General features: G+C 39.7%; 1 protein-coding gene across 4 annotated transcripts in view; it reads left to right on the top strand.

The window, feature by feature from the left end:
• GULP1 (GULP PTB domain containing engulfment adaptor 1) overlaps positions 1-19,344 on the top strand; it is a 145,668-nt gene extending 126,324 nt beyond the window's left edge. For 3 of the 4 annotated variants that reach the window (XM_059853461.1, XM_059853462.1, XM_059853463.1), the window contains 4 exons: positions 1,060-1,284; positions 4,143-4,281; positions 10,868-10,962; positions 17,354-19,344. In XM_059853461.1, coding sequence (XP_059709444.1) covers positions 1,060-1,284; positions 4,143-4,281; positions 10,868-10,962; positions 17,354-17,425 — 531 coding nt within the window. In that variant the 3' untranslated portion in view covers positions 17,426-19,344. The remainder of the gene's footprint in view (positions 1-1,059; positions 1,285-4,142; positions 4,282-10,867; positions 10,963-17,353) is intronic. The other variant, XM_059853464.1, reaches the window with a different exon arrangement.
• The last annotated feature ends 7,686 nt before the right edge of the window (positions 19,345-27,030 follow it).

The raw sequence follows: 27,030 nt of genomic DNA, 5'->3' as shown, positions 1-27,030 counted from the left end.
CATTCCAAACCCTCCATTTCACAATTCCAGTATGGAAATCTTGGAAGTTGGGATGAAAATAATTTTTTTATTCTTTAATGCTGAATTGTAAGTTTTGAATAGGGAATTTTGTGGGTTGTTTTGATATTCTCAAGTATGGCATTTGTTACTACATTTAGTCACCTGTACCCTTAGCCAGGTTAATCTGTAAAGAAAGAAGCTGATACTCATTTTAAAATGGTATTAAATGTTTTGTTTTCTACATAACACTGAAAAAGAATTGGTTTAAAATAATTGAATCCTGCTCTACCGAGTGATGCAAACTTCTAATGAAATAATCATGATACATCTATTGTGTAACACTACGAGGGGAGCAAAAGCAAGGTTCAGGATTCTTACTGCACTCATCTGCCACTGCCTCAGCCTGGGCCAGTCACAGGGGTTTAAGCAGGACTGGGCTTAAGGTTTAGGCAGGACACCTGCAGCCCAGGTGCCATTCCTGCCTTCTCCATGTGGTACTCTTGGCTGTGGCTAAGAAGAACTTTCTGCACAAGTGTGCAATCCCTTCAGTTAAGATCCAAAGATTAATCTGTCCTCTGAAGATTTTAGTTCAATAATGAGCTGTTCTTTCAGCATTGGTGGGATATAAATGGTAGATTTTTCCTCAGTCAGTTAAAGTCTGACCTGTGCATTAACCAGCACAGTAATTCTTCCCCCAGACTTGTGCCTACTGCTAATTTACAAGTGCAGATGTGAGAGACTGCTGATACCTTGCTGGATTTAGATATTTCTTAGCATCTCACACACACACTCTATTGGAAACATGTCTGACTTCATTTTATTTGCTGATGATAAGGATCAAGCTGTCTTTGTTCCAACTGGTACTGGGTTACCTCGTAATGTATCCTTATATTTTGTTGAAGTATTTTCAAGTTCTGTATCTTGTAGCTATAGCACTGAACAGCAAGTTGCTGACAAGCTTTTTTGAAATATGAAATGTGTTTCTTTTTTTTCTTCTTTCCCTGACTTTACCATGTTCTGTTCCTCAGAATGTTTTCTCTTTCTGTGATTCCTTTTCAGCTGCTGCACATAAAGTGTGATAATGATGAACATATGTTTCAAAGACCCTCTACTTTTTTCTGGTGTAACAATGAGGATTCACCTCCTTGTTTAGATATCTCTTCCATTACGCTTACTCCTAGGAGTTCTCCTGACTCTAGACTACCACCTGGATTGTTAATACCACCACCTTCAAAAAGTGGTCTTCCAAAGCCTGCCAGTGAATACAGCTGCCCAAGACCTCGTGTAATCTTGCTGTGCAAAAGCTTTTTCAGTTTTAGTTTTTTTATTTTTGGCTTTCTTTCATTCTCTGTTGTGTATTAACTTGTATTAAAAATATGCATTTTGTACAGTGGCTAAAGGATAGGGCAGATGAAGCTCAGGTTCTCTAGGGGTACTCTTAAAATATGGAATTTGTGAAGAATTATTCTTATTTCTACAGAGCTTTTTCTTTCCCATCACCAAAACATAAATTCTTATTTTTCCTACATGTTTTAATTAATCCATTAATGAATGATTTCTGTTATCTGTCAATCTTTTGTTAATTTTTTTTTTTATACAAAGAATAGCAATTCAAAACAATTCTAAGGTTTAGAAGCCAACTTCAAGGGCTTCTTCCCCCCAGGAATTAATAGAAAAACAATGAACCATTAAATAACTTTTAGAATACTTTATAAAAACTGTGCAAAATGAAGGTTGAAAATTATTCTCAAATACGAAATGGGGGTATTGCCTCCTTTTTCATATTCATGTGCTTATACTCTCAACTTTTCTTCCATTAGCAAGTAATATTTGCTTTAGTTAGCGACCATCCTGGCTTTCTGCATGTGTTCACTAAATAAAAATGCTTCTTGCGCTCATATGTATTCAAAATACACATTTCTTAATTCACTTACAGTTTTAATTAAACCATATCAGTAGAATCAAAATGGCCAGTAAGTGACTTCAACAACATTGAATGTAAATGGGAAATAAGTCTAAAGTTTGGGTTTTCTTTTTTTTGCCTAAAAGGCACATTTATAACTAAATGTAAGTGCTGTTTATCTCTCTTCTAGATAGCCATAAATATTTAGCAAATAATAAGATTCTCCATTAGCACATATGATCTCCAAGTCATTCTAGGGTTGCCCATGGATGTTGATGGAAATGGAGGTTGATGTAAGCATTTATTTATGCCCTAAACCTGATCCCATCTTCCTGATGCCAACAAAAGCCTGTTTATAATCAGAGCAATTTTGGATGAAGGAAGGAGTGTGCTTCCTTATTGTGTTCATTTTGGGTCCAGCACATCCCTTGCCCTGCTTGGAGTGGGAGCAGATGGCATCCAGCCCTCTGCCAGGCTTGGGTTATCCTGGTTCTCTGCAGGGTTGGTGCAAGGTCCATGGGCACCAACAGGAGCCTGTGGTGTCTAAATTCTGCACTGAAACCTTTTCACAACACATGATCTTTGAAATTCCAATAGTAATTCAAGTTGAGGACAGTAAAAGTTCTGGATGTGTTAAAATCTTGAAAACTGTTTTTTTATGAAGTTGATTCACCTATGGTCATGATTGGGAATAGCAATGACTGAGAATTTTTTTTTTTTTTTAAGGCAGAAATTAAAAGCAGCGTGTTAAATGTAGATTTTTTTTTCTTGCTATGCTTCTGTATATCTGTGAAGAAATACCCCAGGTTGTTTTAGATATTGAACAGTTACAGATCTCTCTTAATCCAATTTTAATATATTAATCTAAATTTAAAATATTAATTCAAAACCCCTAAGAATCAGAGAACCTCCAAGAAATAGGAAATGTAGGACTTAAGAGCCCTGTGGTTTTTTCCTTTTTTAACAGTGCATTCAGAGGAAGGCTGTGGATCAATATTCCTTTTCAGCCAGTGCAGAGAACCTCCACAGAGAAAAAGTGTGTTTCAGGGCCACCTGTAGACCTGGCTTAGGGATCTGTGATGTGAGCTATCCCAGCAGGTCTGGTGGCATAGCTCACATCACAGATCCCTAAGCCAAGTCTAGTGCAGCACAGGCACTGAGGAAAGCAGCATTCCAAAATAAGGGTTTATCCATGGGACTCTCATGGACAACAGTGCTAAGGACTGCCTGCTTGCCAGGTTATCATATTTGTGTATTCTGAATAAAAGGATCCATGGGACTAATTTAAGTTGTGCTTCAAAATTTCTGCGTGGATATTTTGTGCAAACTGAATCTTGTTTCAAAGCTGCAGGCTTTTGCTGTGCCTGGCTGGCCTTTCTCATACACAGGGTGTGGGGGTTTCTGTATTGTCTCAGCAATAACATGAACATGCAAGCTAGTTTTGCCTTCAGTTTGTCAGTCTCAGTTTTAATCTATTTCATCCTCTGGCTTCAATGTTCAATACATTTTAACTAGACTGTGCCTCACTTGTGCCCTGAAGTAGTGGACTGGTGGCAGGAGGAATGAGCCATTCAAAACCAAATATGGCTGTAGAGCTATAGTAATTGGTGGGTTTGGGGTTTCTTTCTTGCCCAGTATTTTTTTAAACCCTTCCAAATTCTTGTGCCTTTTGAATGAAATCTCTTCAGTTTTACCTTTGAGGACTACAGGTTTATTGCAGATATTAATATTCAGTGTATCATGTTTAGATTATTACTTATCGAAAAACACATTTAGAGTTTTGATCATACCAGTTTCTCTAAGCTGCCAAATAAGAAACCATGTAAAGAAGAATTAGTAAACCAAAAATACTGGGATTGTATCTTTGAGCTTGGTCCTGTGCTCTCCAGAGCAGAGCACGTTGTTGTTGCCGTATTACCTGACTGGGTCTCATGAAGGTGTCTGTGCTCATATCTTTGCAAGAGAGCTGCTTGTCACAGCTTTGGCAGGTGTAACTGGGATACATTTTCAACTGAAAATGGAAAAATTACAGTGCTGCTTTTGTACTGGGGAGTGTTAGCATGTGTCAGAGTCTGTACTGCAAATGCCATTTGCTTGGTGTTGGGAGCTGGGGTTTGCATGCTATGGTTTTTTTTAACTTTTCTTTTCAAAATGTGACTCTGTCTGCATGCTGAAGAATTCAGTATTGTGATTTTTTTAATGTGAAACATTGCCCTAATATTTATTGTCCTTATTGTAGGCAGGCAGTGTGACACCTAAATCACCCTCCACTGACATCTTTGATATGGTTCCCTTTTCTCCCATATCCCCTCAGTCATCAACATCTACTCGCAATGGCACACAGCCTCCTCCAGTGCCCAGTAGATCTACAGAGATCAGTAAGTTTTGTAACAACTGACCTACTTTTTGCTTACATTATTTTTTTAATAAAGCATCTTTGAAGTTTGACGTACGTTTTGCATGAAAAGCCAAATGCAGTCTTTGTAAATCACGTTCACTAATGCTGTTTCATCTTTATACCATCCTCCCAAAGCCCTTGATGTTGCTGCCAAGTTGCATTATAAACAAACTTTCTGTGAAACTGTTACATATACACTTGGAAGGAGTTGGGTTGGGGATTTTAACTCGGCTTTTCTTTTACAGTCTCTTTTCTGTACTTCAAGAAATACTTTTACTTCCTGTTAGTTCTTTCCTTGTCAAGCCATGGTTCTAGCACGTAGAGCCTGCATTTCTGGGGAAGGCAGCAGGTGGAGTAAGTTTGGTGATGGTGATGCTCGAGGGAGAGCTGAAGAAACCCCTTAAGGAGACTTGGAATGCTGCTTTCAACACTGCTTTTCATATTGTGCACAGCTTTGTTTAGCTGTGGTTGATAAACCTCTCCAGATCTCCAACCACTCCTAAAAGGTCTTCAAACGGTTATTAACAACAGCAATTTTATTTTGCAAAGGCTTGAAAGCATCTAGGGTAAGGTTCTTGACTTCACTGGAAATCTTTTTGGAGTCCAGAAAGTCTTTCTGAAAGCTTTGTAAATCTCTTGAGGGAGAGGAGAGTGGGGCATGGGCATGCACAAGTGATGTTAGAGGTTGTGCATGAAATATGGGTCTGTGTTTGTGTCTTCTGTTCCTGATGCCTATTTTAGAGTGGATAAGGGACATTAATGTTACTGCCTGACACCATATGGAATGCATTTGAGGGGAGATTGTGCTGTTTTGAGGCATGCCTCTAGGATGTAGAATTTTCAGCTGTGAATGGGAGCTGTGCACAAAACCAAAAATGCCTTTTATAACCTCAGTCAGTGAATTTCTTCCATCCCTGAGCCCATATGTGATGCATTGTTTGGTTCCATGGCTCAGAATGTCTGTCACCTTCTAAAGAGAAAGTAAATGTTCAGACTCTTCATTCAATAAAGAGCCCTGGTTTTTTTAAAGAGAATATTTTGAAATAATTAATGTATTTCTGTGGCATTCTCAAAAGATGAACTAACAGAATTTTATGTCTATTAAGTATAATCAGTATTAACTATTTTCATATAATTTAAAATAATATTGAATATTCTAATAAAATAATAGAACAGCTCTATTGAGAGAATTTTATGGCTTTGCAATAATAATTGAAAGATTGCTTTTCTGAAGCTACAGGCAATGCTATAAAATAAATCTGATGTGCATATACAGCTTCAAGAATGCCAACTTGAATTGAATTATAGGTCAAGATTTTATTTTTTTACGTTTTGTCTTACCTCAGTTCCATAGAAATCTTGTGGGGGTCAGCAGTCAGTCTTGAGGGATCTTGAAAATTCCAGCTATATGGGATTTGTAATTGTTTAGGCAGTGGGTTTTGTAATACAAGGGAAAAAAAAAGTTGCTTATTAACAGTGATATCTATTGTTTAAGTAGTTTCTCCTTCTGCACTTCACTGGTTTGCCTTCAGCTGAGATGATGGAGTTCAGAGATCCCACTTCAGGGAGAGATTACAAAGCCCATCATGGTCTTTCTACTTTTGATCCCTGCTCTTTCAGTCTGTGTCATGGCACTCTGTGCTGAAAATTACTGTCTTCATCAGCTATTAATGCTTTTTGGCATGTTTCAGAGTGTCATTGAAACATGAGAGGAATATTTTGTCATCAAACAAGGGCTTTACTGTTCCAGATGAGAAAGTTCAGCTCCCATCAGCTTGTTCAGGCTGTGCAATGTCCCCTTACTGTGACAATGTGCAATAAATAATGCATTGCTTTGTGGCGTCACTGCTGCCAGCACTAGCAGGCTGGCATTTCTTTCTCCAGTACAAGTCAGAGGGCTGGCAACCAAGAGAAGCCAAAGTTTGGGTCTCCATTTTCTGAGATCATTTTTTCCTCTTCCTATCTCTACTTTCTTTATCACTGCACTCAAGCAGAGTTGATTTGGTGCAAGTACAGGGTGATTTTGTTGGATTTTATAATTTTGTAACTTTCAGCTTTCTCACATTCAGTAGTAAAGAAGGAGAAAGATGAGGGTTTTCCCTCTATTTGTTAGTATCACCTCATTTTATTCCTTTTGCCTAAGTGGGGCCTGTTACCCAGGGAGGGCATTTGTGCTGCTCAAGCAAAATGTGCTTTTAAAAGCCAAAGTTCATCTTACTCATCCACTGGTCGGTTTGAGAAACCAGCCAAAAATAACAGTGCCCCAGAAAGGCCTGGGCACTTGTAGGAAACCTGCAGCAATACCAAGCACTTTGCATTCCTCCAAGGAATAGTTCCCTAGGTGATTTCTGGCACCAGGATAACAGTTCAGCTTCCCATACAGAGAAATGCCCAGATTTAGAAGTTTGCTTACCAGTTCTTCCTTTGGTAATTTCACAGGAAAAAGAATGGTGGGGTGATAAATGGCACCTCTGGCTTTGCTGAGGTCACAGCATGTAGTTCATGATACCCCACCTTTTAACACTAGAGCAGAGCAACAGTGACTTTTTTTTTTTTTTTTTTTGAAGGACAGCTATTTCCAAAGCATTTAGGCTTTAAAAAATCTATTAAATCTCGAGATTTTGAGTTCATATTCAGCAGTCTTCCAACGGGGATACTCAGTAAATGTATGCTCACTACTGGCTGTATCAGCCATAGCAAACAAATGGGGTTTGCCTATTTAAAGGGTAAAGTGGCATCATTTTTGTGCAGGAGGTTGCAGATTGGTCAAATGCACGCTGACTCTTTAGGTAATAATTGCCACCAAAATGCAACCAAAAATGCAATGCTAGAGATTGCATGCTGCTTCTTCCTCAGGGAGTAAGGTGTTGTTAAGTGTTCTTATTAGTTATCTGAATGGCCAGAATTAGTTCATTGATTTTATTTCATTGAAGGAGCAATTAACTTATGTTTCTTGTTGGCGTAGAATTATTTTCATATCTCAGAAAAGAACTGTAGAGGATTATTCTCTATTGAGTTGTTCAATATTTATTTCACATGAATTCATCATGAACAATCCAAGGTCACAAGTGGCAGATGCAGAAATCTGCTCCGAGGTGCTCTTCTTCTGCAGATATTAAAGAGTATTTTGTCAGAAAAATGGCTGTAATAATTTCCAAAGAAAAAAATATGGAGTAGCCTACAGCTAAATGAATGGCTTTCTGGATTTTCCTGTCTCAGTTTATTCCAAATATTTCTTTGGGTGCTTGTCTCTAAGTGTGATTCATTTTTGTCATCACAGCTGCTCCGTCTGGGCAAAGCATATATCAGCATAGCTGTGTGCCTGGATGAGAGCTGAGGTAGAGATTGGGATGTCAAGTGCAGCAGAAAAACCAAATATTTGTACTTTTCCTTAGTAATTGCCAATTTTGAATTTACCATAGAGTGCAGGTTGCTGTTCTCCAGTATTTGTTTGTTCTCCTGAATGTCAGGTCCCAGAATTTAGTACTTGTTCCTGTTATCTTGTGGTTTGAGCTGCAGATCAACATTTCATGGCTCTTGAATTTGTGGGTCAATTTTTCAGCCTGTGAATTTATTTCCATCCAGAAAGCAATGAGAAAGGGAAAGGAAATTGTTTGTACTGTTTGAAAGGATAATTTTCAAAGGCTTCCTGGTTGCTGTTTATTGGAGAAAGAAATGCCTGTCTATGCTACAGTAATTTTGGGGAGTGTGAAAGGCAAGATATTCTTGTTATAGGTAATTTTCATGCAAATACTCTGGCCTGAAATAAAAAGTTACCAATTTATCCCATCTGTGCTAAAAAGGAGCCCCCCTTCCCCCCCCACCCCCTGCAATGAGTGGAGTGAACAGTGGTGGATAAGCCTATGGATATCCCAAGGAATATCCCAGCCCTGCAGGGATGAAATCTTCACATTTCTCCATTTTACACATGTTCTTCAGCTTTTGCTCTCAAGGCAAATAATGACAGTTCTGCTGAAAGTATTCCATGGAACTTTGTGCCTCCCTGACTCTAAGCAGTGCAGCCTCTCTTATAACACTCCAACTTTAAATGCAGAAAAGTATTTGTTCTGTGAACTTCTTCAGCTGGAATGGATGGCAAGGTATGATACAGATAATTCCCTAAGTAATAGCTTTGCACAGAAACCCAGCTAGGAAATGCCTCTTTGTTTTGAATTTGATTCTGTGCAGGGTTTACTAGGCTCTGTCACTTGGAATAAGTCACACTCTGTTTGTTTTAAATTCTGCTTTATACTGTATACAGTACAAATTCAGAAATCTTTCACATTAAAGGAAGGAGAGACATTAAAAGAGTTAAAACTTCTGCTGTTCTCCTGCTAATGAGCTCAAATGGGCTTTCATTAATAAAAGCCCGATAATGAAGCATGAATGAGATAATAGCCATAGTAGTGTAGAAAGTACTTGCTTTTAAAAATAGTCATAAGTCATAATTCAGTACAAATTACATGCAGGAGTTTTGTCCTTCACTGTTTTTTCATAAATACATTCAATAGAATGTTTGCTAAGCCTTGGTGTTGGAACTGTCTGCTTTCCATTGTCTGACCACAGAGAAACTGTCAGCTCCTTTTAAAGGTACAAAGCAGGAGAATGCACCTACATAATGAACCATAGACTGTTGAGGGTTATAAAGTTGAATCACTTTTTTGCCCAGTAGAGGTTAGATTGCAGGCCAAAGCTGCTACACATCTGAAGGTTATTTGCTAGGAGCATCAGAGCATTTCAGGACACTGGTTATACTGGAACAGACCCATTTTGGCTGTGAAAGGGGCAAAGGATGAGGGAGAACCTAATTTTTACATTAGATTATCTGAGTTCAAGTCTCTCTTGCATGCAGGTGGTCTGCCTTTGCCAGGAAAGACTGGATTTTTTCTTGGCTCTAGTGGGCTCTTGGAATAAGGCTCTCTTATCTGGGCCATCTCCTGGTCCCGAGTGACTGTTTGTAGCTGCTTAGCCACAGTTTTTTAAATATGTAATCAATCAAGTTCTGCTCAAATTTCTGTACTTTATTATGGAGATTTCTGTACTTTATTGTGGGAGCAAATGATGGTATTTGCCAGTAATTTAAAATGCCTGCTGTGCAGCCTGATAACACCTAACTGATAAGGGCAAAGCCCTGACAGACTGACATGCACAACTGTTGAAAAGCCCAGAGAACACAGGTGTAAAATTCTGCCTCTAAGGATGCTGAAACCAAACCAGGTGTGCAGCTGCAGGCAGGGGCTGCAGCACTGATAACAGGACTGGGAACACTGCATGGGGGAGTGGCTCCAACAGCCAATTGTCACCCAGAGCTCAGGTGTTAAGGGTGAATTTTGTGCTTAGCTGTCCAGTCACTTCAGGGTTACTATTGCCCCCCTTACTGTCACACTCTGAAATTGTGTTGAGACAGGTAGAGTGCTTGTCAGGTTTCTTGCTAAGCAGCCATGGAAGTTAGGAGAGAGGATATCTCCTCATGGTTCTGGTTTTCTCTCCACCAGTGACAAGGCTTGGTTCTGTGAATTCTGCAATCAGTGGGGTTTGATTAGCAAATTTTTTTTAAACTGCTGTGGTTTAATCCAGTGTGAGATGGGAAAAGTGTCTAGAGATGGAACTTTTGACTGTAGGAAAGAAAAATCTATTACTAAGAAGAAGGAAAAAACATCCAAAACCTGAAAAACCAAAAAATATTTGAGCAGGCAAATGTAAAGAACTATACTGGTCTAATATGAGAAAAGAACCCAATTGTATTGGAGGTGTTTCTTCTTATCCAGCCAAAAAAAAAGAAACATCACCCTCCCTTTGACCACTAGAATGCAAACTGCAGTTAAGAAAAAGTGAGAAGCTTTTGGTATTGAGAAAGTGAAAATTTGCAATCATTCTATTTATGCACCCAAATTTTTTGGAATTCTAGCATGACAGTTCTTTGTCCTGTTGTGGTTTTGGGGTTTTTTTTTAAATTGCTTTTTCTTTCTTAATGTGATCTTCTCCAAGATTTTCAAACTCTGATGATTCTTAGTTTTAATTACTGCTAGTTGTTCATTGAGGAACTGTGTCAAACAAAGGCCTTGCCTTGCCTGAGGAAGAATATTTGTTTGTCTCACAAAAACATCCTTAACCTGAGGAGTGGCAGACAGGGGACACGAAGATTAATTGGTTAGGAATTTGTTGTTGACATTATGTAGAAATGAAATTTGGCAACTCATGTCCAGTTGCTTCCTCTTTGTTTTTGAAACTCCTACACACAGACTCAGAGCACACATCAGAACATGGCGCCCTCTTCCAAGAGCAGCAGCTTCTCCCGGATCTCTAGAAGGCACAAGCATTAAAGGAGGATAAAGAGACGCTTAAACAGAAGTCCAGTGGTGTTCTTGGGAAAATATTTGAGTATTAAGGTTTGGAAAACTGCCCAAGAGCTGGCTTGCACACTGGGATATTAAAAGTTGTGGTTAATGAGTGGCATATTTGGTGGTGCTGTTACTCAGCTCAGGAGATTTAAGGTGGCTTTTTCAGAGTGCTGTTGTTGTTGCCCATACCTGTTCTCCCAGTGACTCACTTTTCTGTCATTGCAGAGAGAGACCTTTTTGGAGCAGAACCTTTTGACCCTTTTAGCTGTGGAGCAGGAGATTTCCCTCCAGACATTCAGTCCAAACTAGATGAGATGCAGGTAACTGCTGTCTGACGTGGGTTTTGATGGCTGGGTGCCTATTCTTGAAATATGTGCTTGCCATATTCTGAAAATGTGTTCCACAAAGCACACACCAATGCACAGACAAACCCCTGGTTCTGACCATTCCCTCTGTAAGTTTATCTCCTGATCTTTGAGCTGGAGCTGGAGTTTGGGTTTGCCTCAAGAGCCCCACCTGGTACCAATACAATCAGCTATACTAATGAAGGGTTTCTCAGCAGTGTAACCAAAATGGTTTGGGAGCTGTTACATGGGAAGGGACTGAGAGAGCTGAGCCCTCCAGATCCCTTGATCTTCAGCTACAGCAATCTCCACCATCTCAGTGTACCCTCCTCAATGCCATCACTTTGGTTTCTCCCAGCATTGGGCAGACTTAGGTGCTTCTGAGGCCATGGCAATTTTTTGCTGCCTTTAAAAACAGCTCCATGGCACCCTGGATCAATTAAACTCCTGAGAATTGATTCAAGAATTCTGAACTGTTGTGGTTTTATCGAAAATGTTTGTTGATTCTGAAACACTCAACATTGTCAATTCAGTTATTGACCCAATTGTGAAACAATTCTAGGAGAAAGTCCTCAAGTTTTGGAACAAATTACGCTTTGCGGTCAGACTTTCAAAACTTCTAGTTCCTTTCCAGCTTATCTCTAGTATTTTTTAAGCAGCCTGCCAGCAAAAGAAGAGGCTGCAAATAATGGTAACTTGAATTTCTAGGATCCTGGCTCCTCAGCAGAAAGTGTTCTCAGGGTTTTCAGTCCTCTTGTCTCTTAGGAGCCCACAAAGTCCAAGAGCATTTGCTTTCAGGCTCCTTCTGTTCCTGTCTCCTGCCTAGAGAGCAGCAGAGGCAATTTAAAATGGCTTACATAAGATTGAAATACCACTTCATTTTCCTGAGTGCATTTCCTTTTCTTTGTCAGTTCAGGGTGGTTCCACTGACAAACTCTACTCACAGTGAAGTAAGAAGTTTAGCTTCTTGGTCCTCCAGATAATTTCCAAGAGCAGCTAAAAGCCCAAACTGTTTCCTTTGCAATTCCAACAACATGCTGGTGTTTTGTGAATGCAATAATGTTGTTACCAAGCCCTTGGAACACAAAGCCCAAATCTTACAGCACCTCCCATTGAGATATTACCAATATTTCCATTGTTTAAAGGAAAAATAAATTGTATCAACTGTGGTTACCACTAGTAAGGGTATGTCAATATTTAAATATCACATATTAGGAGTTCCTGTACAGGTAATGTTTTGACAATATTTGGAATTGTTTGACTATAACACTACAGAGTGCTATCACCTCATAAAACATCAGGGAATGGAATTCTAAATGAATTTATCAAAGATATTTGAAGTCATGAAATGAAAATCTCCCATCATTGTTTGTACTCTCTTGATCTAAAAAAAGGAGACAACCAATCTATAACAAAACCCCCAAGCATTAGGGTGTTACTGTGTCCTGTTGTGAAGAAAGGCACTCCCCCCTAGCATATGAGCCATTCACTAAAAATTAATTAGTGGGCCTTTATGTAGGCACAAAACCTGCCATTTTTGATCCAGCTGAGAACAAGTGTACAGCTGCAAGGGTATGAAAAACCCCCATATTCTAGTTTGAGCCAAAGCAAAGACTGTGGACAGTTATTTTACTGTGTGATTGGTGCAAAATACAGATCAAAACATGTTTTTCCTAATGTCTCTTTTATCTCCTTGTGCTTTCCTGGGTGCACAGCGTCAGCGATGGTTGGTATATCATATTTTAATAATGGTATTTAAAGCATTTACAGTTGAAATGTGCATGTGTTTGTCTTGTGTTTCTATTTTTATGTATATTTGTTTATTTATAAAAATGTCAACATTTATGTTTTGGGCATAGAACTCTGAGTCAGGGCTGTTTTCATTTTTAGGGGCCTACAATCTTTAAGTTAGGACAGCTGATGGTTGTTTTCTTTACTCTGTCTTGCAGGTGCTAATACTAAGCCTTTGCTTTCACTGCTGTTTGTGTTCCCTGTGTTCTTGTGAAATCTCTGGTTGTCATTATCAGATTCACTAGTGAAATAGTTTAGGTAAAACCTTTAGTTACAGAGATTGAGTTCGCACAATCATGTTTGAGAGCAAGTCTTTGTTTGGACAGAGTGATTTAAAACTTTTCAAGGAGCAGAAGCAGCTGTGCTAGTCTCAACAGCTGTCAGACACAGCCTTTGAGGAAGGTGAGGGCACAGAACATAGCATGCTCTGGAAATCCAGCAATGAGACGTGGAAGAGAAGTGTGGGCCTCTCTTGTTTCCTGTAATGCAAAGTGGATGAATCTGTCATCTTTGCATTATGGAAGCACAGCCTGGGTTTCAATAATGATGGATTCTGTTGGAGTTTCTTGTGAGGAACACGTGAGGTGCCTCAGCACACACCCCGTGTGCAGAAAAGCTGTCCTGATCTGGCTTTGTGCTTTTGGGAACAAAGTGGGAGAGGAGAGCCCAGCACAGAAGAGGCACTGGAGAATAAACTCTGGGGTAGTGGGTGCTTTTCCTTTGCATCCTGCGTTCTGAACTTAGTGAGATCAGATAAAGTTCCCTGGCCTCTAGGGGAACACTCTTATTTTTGAACTTCAGTGAGGATCCAAATTTCACAGTTAAGCTTTTTGTTCCATTTCTCAGTCCAGTCTCTGTTGATCTTTTTGGAGAGCTTAAAACTCAAACCTTTGCCGAGATGTGTCTTTTATAGCTCAGGCCTCTCTCTGATGCCTGTCCAACCTCCTGTTTCCCTGCACCCTTATGCTAAAACATATTTTCATCTTTACTTTGACTGTGTCCAGACATTAATAAAATGAATGTCTACTTTCCCAGAAATCATGCAGTGAGGAGAAGTTTCCCTGGATCATGAATCACACCAGCAGCAGCTGCTCTAATTTATTAAAATCTCAAGGTAGTTAATATCAGAGAGCTTCCAGGAGCTGCAGGCCATTCTCCCTGCATGCCCTGAAGCAGTCAGCAGACTTGACATCTTTCCATCTCAAATATGTTATGCTCAGCCCTCTAAATGCTCTTTTCAGAGATAAGTAAATTTGTCATTGCTTCATTGGTTTTGTGCTGACTTAGGCTCATTGAGAGAAGTCACTGTGAAGTGATAAGTGAGTGAATTTCTGAGCCATAAGGTTGACTCTGGCAAATTTATTTTCTGGTAAAGTGCAAGTTCTTTGTCTTATACTGCTTACTGGTTCTAACCAGAGTAGCTCACATCTTTTTTATCCTTGACTCCAAGAAAAGGCTGGTTTTGGAAGAGGGATTGTGTCTGAGCTGATTTGAGTGGAAACAAGCTTTGATCCTCTCTTTAGGGCATCAATCACATCCCTTAGTGCAATACCATTACTTAGTAGGTAGCTAACCTGCTCAGTCCTTGTGTTAAAATGCCTCTAAAGTAAAAAAGCCCCTTGAGGTGGACACAAACACAGAAACAAAAGGCACTGTATAGATGAACACTTCATAGCCCTTCTCGTTCCCTCTCCTGGGCAGTGCCACGGGGTGGCCCTTTTCAGTATTCCCTGAAAATTCACTTTATGTCTTCCACTTAAATACCCAAGAGAAAAAAAAAAATCTAGATTTTGCATTCCTTTAATGAAAGGAATGCCCATCTAGCCAGCTGGATTGCTTTGATGTCCTCTCTGTGCTGTTGAGCTTTTTGGCCTTGTAGTTGTCATGGAAGTTGGAGTCTGCCTGGAAGTGCAGAATCTGACACTGATGGCCATGGGTTTGGTGTGGCTCAGGAGTGACCATGGAAGTGCCATGTCCCTGCTACAGACAGGAAGGTGCATGAGCCATTGCTCTCAGGAACAGCACCTGGCAACCACAGCACTGATTTCTTTCAGCCCAGACAGTTCAATTTGGTAATAAAGTTAAAAAGCTTTTTTAATAATCATCATCTATAAAGAGCAGCAATCTCTGAATAGATTAACATTGATCACGTTGGAAATATGTGGAAATGTAATTGTTTTAAATGCAAAATATCATAGCTTGAGAAGGACTAAACAGCACCTGGGGGGAAGTAGATGGAGTGAAGCTGCAGAAGGAAAGGCCAAGGAGACCACAGCTCTTCAAGAAAGTGGAAATAGCTCTAAGTCAAATCATAGCAAACACAAGCAAAGTGCTAAGTGACAGAATATCAGCTTGTGTGGAAAAAACTTGACATGCTCAGCATAAGAGCAGTGAGATGAGTGTACTTCCAAAATGCATCATCTGATTTGCTCTTTGCCTGCTGGAAAAAGGGCATTGAAAGTGAAGCCACTGAAGACACAAGCAAACTGTGCTTAACAGTAAAAATAACATAAAAATAAGAGTGGGCAGGACAGGAATGGGATGGATGCTCAGTGAAGGCTCTGGCTGGCTCAGGATGAAGGTCTCTATCCTTGTCAAAACAGTTGTTGGTGGTGTTCTGCTGTTGGAGCTCATCAAGCAACCTCAGGTTGGAGCACCAACAATGATCCTTTGTTGCTCTATCCCTTTACAAACTCAAAACTGGAAGCGGCCTTCAGATACTTCAGAAGCTGAGCATCCTAGGCACACTGTAACTGCAGGCTTTAAAACGTAACAGATTAGACCCTAGGGCTAATTCTCTGAATTCTCCTTCTGGGTAAGCAGTTCTCCTTTGACTGCAGTTACATCAATTAATTTACCTTTGGGGAAATGAACACTGTCTGTTTGTAACAGGATGTGTTTCACTTGGAATTTCACCTGCTGTTCGCTTGAAATGTCTTCTGCATTGAATGTTCTTCCTTTTAATCCTTTGGAAAATGCAAAAAAAAAAAAAAAAAAAAGAAAAAATCCTAAATACACCAGTGAGCCTTGGCAGCACTGTGTCACCCAGGCAGAGCGAACTGGGTAGCACACTTGAGGAATGTTAACACCACAGTGCTGCTACTTGCTCAGCATCTCGTGGTATGGATCTGCCTTTAGGAAAATGCAGCTTTTACTTGGAAATTCTCAGACCGTTCAGTAACTATTGCCAGGAGGTTGGTTCTGTTTTTCCACATTATTCTCCTGATAGCAGTAGCTGGCAGGGTTATTAGATATTCATATACTTTTCAAGTGTTAGCCTGTGATTTGAATTTGTTTGAAATTAAGCTGGTTTGACATGGGATTTATCTTCTAAACCCAAAAGGTATGGTCTTGAGGTACTGCTCTGCATCTGAGGGAAAGACTTGGGTTTGTGCCTAATCCCCACACAGATGGTTTTACAAAAAGATTTATCTTGTTTACAAGATATTTTCTTGATGAAAGGAGGTGTTATTGATTTCACAGCACACAATCAGCACTCTCACTGAACAGAGCACTGAGACAGCTGCCAATGGAGTTGATGTTCTCATGGCATTTCTAGTCAGAGCCCCATTTCCAATTGCTTAAACCTTCAAAGTACTTTCACCCTACAGACTGAAATTTTCTTGACTCCAAGGTGACTTTTGAGGGTCAAGCCACAATTATTCAGCTTCTTTTAATGCAAAAAGAGAAATGAAGATAAGAGTGGTTTTCCTGCATTAAAAGTGCAGTTTTTACTTCAGGACGGGTGTGAACAAAGTACCTTTAGCAAGCCAAACATCTATGAAAGCATACACAAGAAGAAGTATTTGTAGAATGAATTCCTTTTCCATAGAGGCGGTGGTAGCATCCAACTTCTAATCTTTGTGTTTTTATCAATAAAATGAATGTGAGCGAACTTAGGAATCTTGGTCTGAACTTTTAAAGCAACTCACTGCATTTTCAAATACCACTGTGTTTTAGTTTACTGAGTTACATGCCTTTAAAATGCACCGTTTTTTCATTTGCCCTTGAGAAAGAATGATTTTATCTGCCTATTCCATGAAGCTCAGATGGCAGTGGGCAGTAAAGCCCTGTCAATTTAACTGCACTGGGAGCAATTCAGAGCACCCTCTGAGCTGGGGGAGTCAGCACTTTTTGTTGGGCTGCTCTTACAGCACCACAGAACATAGGAGACACCTTGTATCAGTAACAATGTCCATGTCATACCTCCATTTTTTAATATAAATCTTCTTGAATTTTTCTCAGGAACAACATTGTGCAAGTCAAACTTGTTTGGATTTCTGTTGACCTATGTACAAGAATATTCAATATTGTTATTCTATAGTATTTTCTTCACTTTATGTACGTACTGTAGCTGTGCTGTTGTATGGTGTGCATCTTCTAGGAGTTAACTACGAAGACTTACTAAAAAGTGGCTGACTGAATAATGTAAATATTTGTGAATTTGTGAAATCTTGAAGTATCATTGCAGTTTGTCTGCCTAAAGAAATGCTTGGATTTAAATGTCTTTACAAGGAGAATGTAATCCTCCAAAACTCCCTTGGCTCTTTACTAATGATGTCTTGTTTCATTGCAGGAGGGGTTCAAAATGGGATTAACTCTTGAAGGCACAGTATTTTGTCTTGACCCACTAGACAGCAGGTGCTGATGCCAAGAAAGTCAATGTGAATTTCCTCCACAGTGGGTTTTTTTTTTTATTTCTGAACACTTGCTCGCAGATACTATCCATGTGCCAAAAAAATTGCTTTTTTCAACATGTAAACTCTTGTGAGGCTTGCTTCTGTAAAAATTCAACTTATTTCTAGTCTTTCCCTGTACAAATGTAAAAAGTTGTATTTGTTATGAATTATGGATGAAATTATGCTGTTGTGTTTCTTTCTGTCACATTTTCTCCTCAGTTTACTATGCTTTACGACTCTTTGCTTGGAGAAGTTCTTCAGAAAGGTCACTCATATCTCTCTCTCTGTCTCTCTCTGCAAATGTGCAGGCATGAATTCTACATAATACTTTACCTGGCAGCATTTTGAAATTATGCTTTTAAGGTATTATTTAATATTCAAGCAGTAAAATTATTAATATCTGCTACAAAAATTTTAATTTGCAGTGAAAAAAGCATAAAATACTAACCATTACTATGTGCTTCAGAAGTAAATCTGGATGCAGTGTGATGGGTATATCTATTGTCATTGGTTTATACAATCCAGATTTTAGGTCCTTCATTCATGTTTGAGAAACTAACAAGGTGCTAGTCTGCTAATTAGTGCTTAATGAGCCTAGAAGAATTGCAGAATGGCAAGGCAGCTGCCCTTTGTTTTGATATTTTATAGCTGAAGTGTAAGGTATGTACCCTGGAATCCATTACATGCTAGCCATAACTTAAAAGGAAGATTTTGGTCCTGCATTTACTTAGGAGCTGAAATAATTTTGTGTATAAGCAGGCACTGGGCTCAGTTCTGTAACTACTTTCAACACCTGAGTGTTTACAGCCAGGCTCTGTTGAGTAGAATTCTTTTACTCTCTTTAGTGTTCCATGTCTTTACTTTTGAGGCTTTCTGCAGAGAAACAGCTCTAAGTCCTTTGTACCCACTGTTCATGTTACAGAAATACCTGAACACCAAAATCCTCAGCTGCTGGTGAGATGAATGCTGACATGTCTATGCATACTCTTCATTAATCTTTCTCATGAGCAATAAAACACCATCTTAAACCTATCTCAGAAAATTATTATCATGAATTCAATTCAAAAACTTTCCAACCTCTGGTATTTTCCCTTCAAAACATAAAAATGTGGAAACCTCCCTGCCCCAAAATTTTCACTTTTTTTTTCAATGAGGATTTTTGCTGACACTTATAGTTTTGTCCTTAAGAGTCACAGTTTACACCAAAACCACATTTTTCAGTTTCATGATGAGTATTTTTATGCCTTGTTCAACAAAGTACTTGTGCATGTACCTTTGGATTCCTCTAAAAGAATGGGATTATTCCTTTGCTGGGTTTGACACATCCTCAGGTACCTTGCTGAACTGGGGCTTTACATCCTACATTACATTTGTCTTCCTCTCTTTCATTCTGAGCTCATCATTCATATAGAGTATTATAGAGAAATATATATATTAAAAAATATATGAAATCACTAACAAATAGATAGTATATGTTTCATAAAGAAAAGTCTTTATAATTTTGTTTGTCATATAGTATTTTCGAATTTGTATAATGAGAATGTTTAGTAGCCATAGCAATGGCCTTTTTTAACAAATAGAATTTGTATTTTTATTGTACTTTAAAAAGCTTTACATAATAAGCATCTATTTAGTGATCATTTATTATCAATGGTAACACTAAGATAATATTTGCACATTTTAAGAAACCTTTTTCGTTACTGATTTTTATGATAGTTGACTGCAAATGGCATGGTTGAATCTTATCTACCTGGTCAATACATACAAAAATACTTAAATCAACACAACAGTGCATTTTTAATTTTTATGTGATCCAATTGGAAACTGTATTTCTATGTAATCTCAATTGTCTGTTTAATTTTGCCTAAAATAAATGTTTTTAAATAAATTGCCTCCTGGAACTCAGTGTTCATTGAATAAAATGCCCAACTGGAAGGTAGGGTGGGCTGGTGCTTAAATATTGGGCTGGATCTGCCACAAAAGAGGGTTTAGTGCTGGAATGGGTTAAAAGTCACCATTGGAAAGGATCTGATCTCAGACAGGGTAAAAGGACTCCAATCCCTTTTATTTTACAGTTTGGGCTAATCTGCAATCAGCAGAGAAAAATCTTGTTCCAAATGCAGCTGTATAATACTGACAATTAGGGAGTAACTCTGCAGTGCTTCCTGGATTTAATTGACTTTTTTTCTTTGCCCTAATCTTCCCCCATACTTCTCTGCTCAATATACTTGGCTGCTGACTGGCTGTTTAAGGAGGGAAGGATAATAACTGAAGTTTTCCTGAGCCTTAGAAAACAATCTCTGTAACCCAGGTGTGTGAATGGCACAGGCTGCTGCAGATGGTGTCAGTGCTTCTGAGAGAAGTGATCTGAAACCATCTGGTAATTGTTTCCCTTCAAGCTATTGCTCAAAACCCATCTAAGCACTTGGATTTGTGGGAATGGGGCTTGAACAGCCATGGGAGTGGGTGCTGGCAGTTAAGAAGCACATGCCATCATCTCCTGTGAGCTGTGAGCAGAGCTGTCCCTCCCTCCTGCTGTCAGTGCTCTCTCCCCGGCAGGGCAGCACCCCGTGCCACACCTGCCCTGCTGCTCTGAAATTCCTGTCTGGGAGCAGCCCAAGGAGCCCAGGCCCCTGCTCTTGCTCTGGGCAGAGGGAAGGGGATGCTGCTGCTGCTGCTCACCGTAGTGCTGGTTGTGGAAGTTGTTACAGAGAGAGAGAAACACATCTACTAGGTTAGAAATATGGTGTTATGAGTCAGGAACAAGACTTTTTTTTTTACTTTTAAATTGCAACAAAAATAAAATACTTCATGTATTTTATTCAGCTTCATGCTGCCCGTTTTGCCAACACTTTTTTCTTTCTTTTGGATGCATTTTCCTTCCATTTCTATTTTTTTCTTCTATAAACTGTGATCACTCTGCTGACCATGCTAACTGTGGCTGTATCACTTCTGGACATGTAATAGTAGATTTTGGTTCCACTTGAATGTCCAGCTACTCTCCTGGCCTGTCATACCAAGCTATATTAACTTGGTATGGTAAGAAGCAGGATTCTTTACATTCCTTGTTTTCCTATGAAATGAACTATTTTTTTCTTCCTGCCTGCCTATCATGGTATACCTGAGTAAATGGGCTGCTTAGGTCAGAATTCTGAAGTCAAACAGCTGAAGTATGGTGAGTTGGTGTTTTCCTTTCTTAACCTTTGATAAATCACTGAGCATCAGTGCAGGATGTTCTTGGCCTAACTCTACTTTCAGCGGGTCTGTAAGTGGCTCTTGCCCTTCCAGTGACAGATGGGATTTGTGCTAAACATAAAATTAATCAAATTGCTCAAATTGGTAAAGACCAAATCTTTCATGTGGTGAAAGGAATTCTATTCCATTCTGGCTTCACAGATGGAGAGGAAGAAAAGAAGGAGAAATTCTCACACTTGCAGAAGCATGGTCATGTAATCCCAGAGGTGATTGAATGTGCCAAGGAATGGGGCTGGCTCTGAGACTTCATTATGATGATTAATTTTCAGTTTGTGGAACTAAGCATGGTCTCATTCTCACTGAGCAGCTCTGCTTCACAGAAAGAGTCTCTTCTGCAAAGGAGACAGTCACTGCCTGAGAAACCTCTGCTTAAACACACAGAGCCCCTATCTGCACTGTATCTCATCTGTCACTACTGTCACCCTTTGGACACCCTCTAAAGAGAGGAGGTGTGATGAGAATTGCAGGCAAGCTCTCAGTTTCCTTATTTCACACTTAGGAGTTTTGTTGTTGCTTTTTAAAATTAGAGGATGCAGAAGTCACAAGTAAAAAACCCTCAGAATAACTGGCCATATGTTTTCAAATGCAACTGAAAATGCCTGCTAATAGGTGTTTGGTGAGCTTCAGCTAAAAGGCAGCAAGTGAGCCTTGGTACTTCATTAGTCTGCTTTCCCCCCTTTCTTTTTAGATGAATTCTTAATGAGAGACTGAGGCATGGGTTGCACAGTGAGCTGGTGAAAAACTGGTGAGCAATGGTCATAAATGAAATAGAGACCAGGATTTCAACTCTCTGGGTTTGTTCAGTTATTTCAGAAAGGTAAGGCAGTGTCTGAGGGAAAGCCTGATATTTGTAATACATGCTGCCTTCCTGGAATGCTTCAGCATACATCCAGTGGTGGTGCATAGGTTAAAGAAACTGCACATTTATTTATTCATCAGACCAAAGCACTTTCTGGAAGTACAAGACACAGTGGGATTCATGGAGTGCATATGTAGTTCATGTATATGATGGGGTAAAGCTTTCCAAACATATGAGTATGTAATTTAACTTTTGTGTTTAAGAAATTTCCCAGGAATCTAATTTCTGTATAGTTGGGGATAATAAACCCTGAGGTTAAGTCTCCTAAAGTGGACTCTGGAATGGACTGAACTTATTTTAAGTCTCATATGAATGACAGTAACCAAAGTCAGCAGATTTCAGCCTTTACACTCTTTTTTTCTTGTTTTTTTTTTTCCCTCACATTTTTCACTGTTTATTTCAGCAGAGCTTATGCCTTCCAATAAAGATTAAGAAGGAGCAGAAACAGATTAGGAAGGAAGTATAGAAGAAAATCAAAAGGGAATAAAATATCATTTTGTGCAACATTAAGCAGTTCAGTCACACTGCATTTCTTTGTGAAACTTCACTGATGCAAGAACTTCTCTCGTTCTGCCCCATCACTTTTTGTGCTATCTCAGGGTTGCACAAGGGCTGCCAAGAAGCAGATTTGCCATGTCTGCAGCCCCCAAGAACTGCTCTTGGAGCTGTTGGAGCGTGCCAGAAGCAAGGAATATTGCCTCACACAGAGTAGGTAACCACAGTGAGCCTTGTCCACGATGCTCCTTGCTGCAAGCTCCAGTTTTCATGCATTTATCCTAATTTCTAGTCATTAGTACCATAGTAAAAACCTGGCTAAATTGCATATCTGACAAAGGCTTCCAGAAGGAAGCTGTACTGAGCCATCACAAAAGTTCTTTAGCCAATTGCCTTTACTCTAATGCTGATTGGAAGGCATGACAGTCATCCGTACTTTCTAAATGCCTGTTAATAAAACCTTTATATACATTAATCTCCTTGTAAGAACTTTCTCAAATGAGGAGTCTTAGGTAGACCCTTTCAAATTTTTATTGGTTCAGTTTCCTTTGCAGCTTCATGCTACACACAAGCTTCTCTGACCAAAAAGGAACTCAGAAGTTCTGTTCAACTTGAGTACTTCTAAAAGCTACCTCTGGTTTTACCATGAGTGACATTCAAATTGTGGCAAGTTTTATTTCTTATATGATTGTATTCTGTAAGCATTTTATTCAGTAAAAACAAGATGCTTTTTGAAATTCTGTACCATATCAGAATTGGAATATTTTAAACATGTTTCACTGAAAATAACTGAATGAGTTCTCTAGGGATCTAAACTGGTTGTCTTTGGAAAATTATTGTGCATTTTAAGTATTTTGGTGTGTTGTATTTCGGGTTTTTAAATGAACTTCATTGTTTTCAAATAAAGCAATCCTTGACACTGAAAAGACAGAAAATCCTTCTGTGCATTGCAATGGGATAAGGCTCAATATAATAAGAGTTCATTGGAGGAGCAAAAGGAACAAATCTTCTTCGAAGGGCCTGGGTAGATTAGAAATCTGAGATTTTTTTCTCCTCTTCATTAATGTTTAGAGTATGTTAGAACATTATCACTCCAGTACATACTTTGCTGTTGTTTTTGTGGTGGAAGAGACCCCCATAATGGCAGATTAAAGTCACCTACTGTGCAAACAATGAGAAATGGGGTTCCCCTGTTTTTGCCACCTTATATACTATGAAAAAGCCAGAATAAACTTCTTAAACACTTCAACCCTGTAAAATGATCGCGTATCATTTGTGGTTGGTAAACCTGGGATGTAAAATAAGCAACTACACTTGACAATAAAAGTAAGAGTTTTCAAGGTAAGTGAGTGAGAAGTTGTAGAGGAGCATGAAATGCTCCGTGGGATTGCTGTGTGCCTGGGCTCAGCTGTGCTGCTCTCATGAGTCAGGCTGTGTTCATGTAGCTTAGCTGATGATCTGCTGTACTGCTGCTGAGAAGCAAAAAAAAGAAAAAAATTAACAAAAACATTTAAATCATGAGGCTGTTTCCAGATTTTGAGTCAGATTGTCTCCTGATGAAAAGTGTTAATATTGACTTTACAAGTTGCTTGTCTGTTTTCACATCTCTAAGGTTTTAGGAGTCTGCACTAAACGCTGTCCCTGAGGGTGTTAAGGATTTTTATCACTCACTGTGTGTATTTTGACAGAACCTGTAGATTGTGTAACATTTGATGTAAAAAGACTGAACAAGGCTGTGATGTGTGTCATCACAGCTGTGTGTTGTGGTAACATGGCAAAGGCTTGAGGGATGAAATTTGGAGTAATATAATCTCATAGAAGATTCCACTATTTAATAGCCCCTTTAAAAGTAGGTATTTTAAAATAATGGAATCTTATTTAAGTCTGAAACATGTAACTAGAGAGCTAAGTAAACAAGATAAATTGCCTCTTGGCATTCTAATAAATAAACCAGTAAGGCCATTAAAGCCACATGAGTCATAAAGCCATAATGAATTTACTTGAAACTTAGGAAAACAGCAATTTGTTTCCTCGGGACCACTGATTCAGTCTCTCACAGACCTCCCTGGCTAGAAGTTTGAATGCCAAAAGGAAAAAAAATCCCACACAACATTCTGAGCAATATTTTATTCTGGATCAGGGGTCATCCTGAATCTTGTGTGTGCTCATAAGCAAACTGTTATGGTGGGAAAAGATACAGGGAAGCAGTGAGAAAGCTGATATAGGATGAGAAAGTTAGTGTTAGGTGATAACTCAGGAAAATCCTGAGTTTGCATGACCCCACAGCCCACAGAAAACACTCCCATGATGGTTAACTGCTCTGAGAAGACATTTAGAGCCTCTGCCAATGTATAGCTAAATGCTACTGAGCAGTATCCATCAAGGGTCTAAAACCACTGTGTTGCAGATGGCTTTAATTTTTCAGAGAAATGTGGACAAACTGTTTACAACATTTCCAATGGTATTTGCTCGTTGATCTGTCCACACTGGAATGAGATTGCTGCACACTTGCAAATCAGGGGCTCTGCAAGCTTTCCTTCAGAGGCTAATGCTTCTGAGGCACCTCTGGGGTCAGGAGGGGCAGTTTGGGGGCTCAGTGGGGAGGTGCTTCATCCCTGCAGCTGCTGAGCAGGAACACAGATTAACAGAGATGACAGTTTGTGGAAATGTCGAGTCAATCTCCATCAGAAGTTCAAGCACAAGGCAAATAGGTGCAGACAGACATTGAATGCACTCCAGACATTGGCCCCTCTCTCAGCTGTTACCAAACAGAGACCATTTAAAACTTGCTTTTTCTCAGCCTGAGGGGAAACCCATGGGAAAAGGCACTTTCAAGTACATTCTGGCAGAAAGTAGATTAAATAGGGACACATTCTGACTCCCCAAATTTGATTAAAAAGCAGCAAAACAATAAGCAGGAGAGAGTTTAATGAAACATATAAAAAATGTAACATCCCTGTGTTTTAAAAATGCAAGCCCTTATTTGCAAGCCCCTAGAGTATTCTAGCTTCTATTTGTTTGAATACTACTTACTTTTCTCATAATTGCTTTGGTTTTATGAATTCATTTTCATTTTCCACAATTTCAGTCTTCCTAGAGAGCTCTCTGGAAGGCTGTGAAATATGTCGTAGGTGCATATCTCAACATTCTGACACTTCTGCTTAGAAACAGTGGCAAGACTGTTTTTTCTTAAGACCTAACATCCTGTCTTCTTCCTGGGAGTCACAGATTGCATGGTGGTGTTTCAAAGGGCAAATAAGCCTCCAAGAAAAGCTGGAAAAACTGCTGTGGCTGGCCCCAAGAAGCCTGCTGTTTTCCAGGAACGCTGGGCTAGTTTGTGATCTACAGCTCCCTGTTTCCTTAGAGCTGTACTTTTCCTCCCCACACCATATGCAACAGCATCACACGACTTGAGCTCTGGCTAGAGTTGATCCAAGGCTACAGTCCTGGAAAGCAGCACTTGAGGACACTTCCAGGAGAACACAGCAGGAGTTTGTGAGGAGTTTGCTCCTGTGGGCACCCAGGGAAGCAAGTTCTGTGCATCCTGAGACCTGACCAAAGGCAAGGAAAATTCAAGATATAGTAATGCCTCAAATTATTTTTAAGGGAAATGTTGGTACAACCTTGTAGTGTACCTTGTTTTTATCCAACCAGCTAGTGACTGTTGGTTTTGTTCTGGTGTTAGTTTTCGTCCCATCAGTGCATAATAAGGATATGGTAGAAAAACCTTGCCAAATTTAGGAAGCAGGTAAACCTGCCATACCTTTATTTTATAAAAATAAGTTCTTACCAGAATTCTCATGTACTGCTCTGGGATTGTCTTCTACAAACTGCCTTTTCAAAGCTGTTTTGTTAGGGGAAAGTGTTTACCTTTCAGTTGCACTGCTATATTGGATGTTTCCCAGGTTTTTTTACCACTGTAAGTATGATGAGATAGAAACAGAAAAATGCTTCCACATCTTTTTCAGTCTCTTGGTGTCACTGGATGTCAGGCCATTCCTTCATCTTCATATTGAGATTTAGACATAAATAAGATTTTATATTTTATAAGTTGTATCTTTTTGCACGGTTCCACTGCAGTGATTGTTATTCCTTTGAACTGCCAGAAGAACAGGATTAGGGCATTCAAGGCCCTCTGCTGTGCAGCCAAATTCCAGCAGGCCCCAGTGTCCAGGGGGTTCCCTCTGGGCTTTGGAACCCCAGTGTGCACCTTGAGGGCAGGTGGGCTATGACCTCTGGATTTGTCTGTTCAGATGCTCAGCACATGGGTGCCCAGCTCTGCAAACGAGGAGGAGGAAGCCCAGAAATTCCAGCCTTGTTCAAGGACTCTGACACCTTTATGTGCCTTGCATAAACTGGTGGAGTGTCTCTACCCCACTCTGAACTTAACCAAGCCTTTGATGTTTCAGCTCTGGATTCCTCTCTTCTCTTTCAGCTCTCCTCTTCCTCCCCCAGCAGTTTCTGTGCCCACACCAGGATCATGTTTACGTAGCCACAGCCATTCATTAATCTGGGCTCTTGAACAGTTTACACAGGACTTGCTGCTCTGCTCCAGAAAAGAAATCCTGTCCTGACTCTCACTTGATAGCCCTTAGTTGGGGTTTTTTTTCCCCTAAAGCTTAAATTGGTTCCCATGGAGCATCTGCTGAGAGGGAAACAGGAGTTCCAAGCAGCACTGCTGTTTGAAGCATGATCATTTAAACCTCATGAAAGGCAGACTAGATACTTCTGATGAATCAGTCCCAGCTTCCCATAAAAGTCTGTCTGGAAGGACTTTCTTTGTGTGGCTGCCTTCATGGTCCTCAGCAGTTCATTTGCTGAGGAGATGCTGCTTGAGGCCAAGCCAAATGTACTCCTGCTTTCCCCAGGGCTGTCTCAGGACCAGTCTGTGGCTATGGCAGATTGAATGCACATGGAAAAGTGAATTGCTGCCCCACAGACTTGGCTGCCTGCACCATCCCAACT

Source organism: Haemorhous mexicanus, chromosome 8 (assembly GCF_027477595.1).
Source record: "Haemorhous mexicanus isolate bHaeMex1 chromosome 8, bHaeMex1.pri, whole genome shotgun sequence".
NCBI lineage: Eukaryota > Metazoa > Chordata > Aves > Passeriformes > Fringillidae > Haemorhous > Haemorhous mexicanus.
Note: the sequence above shows the minus strand (reverse complement) of the source record. Positions and strands in the feature narration are given on the sequence as shown.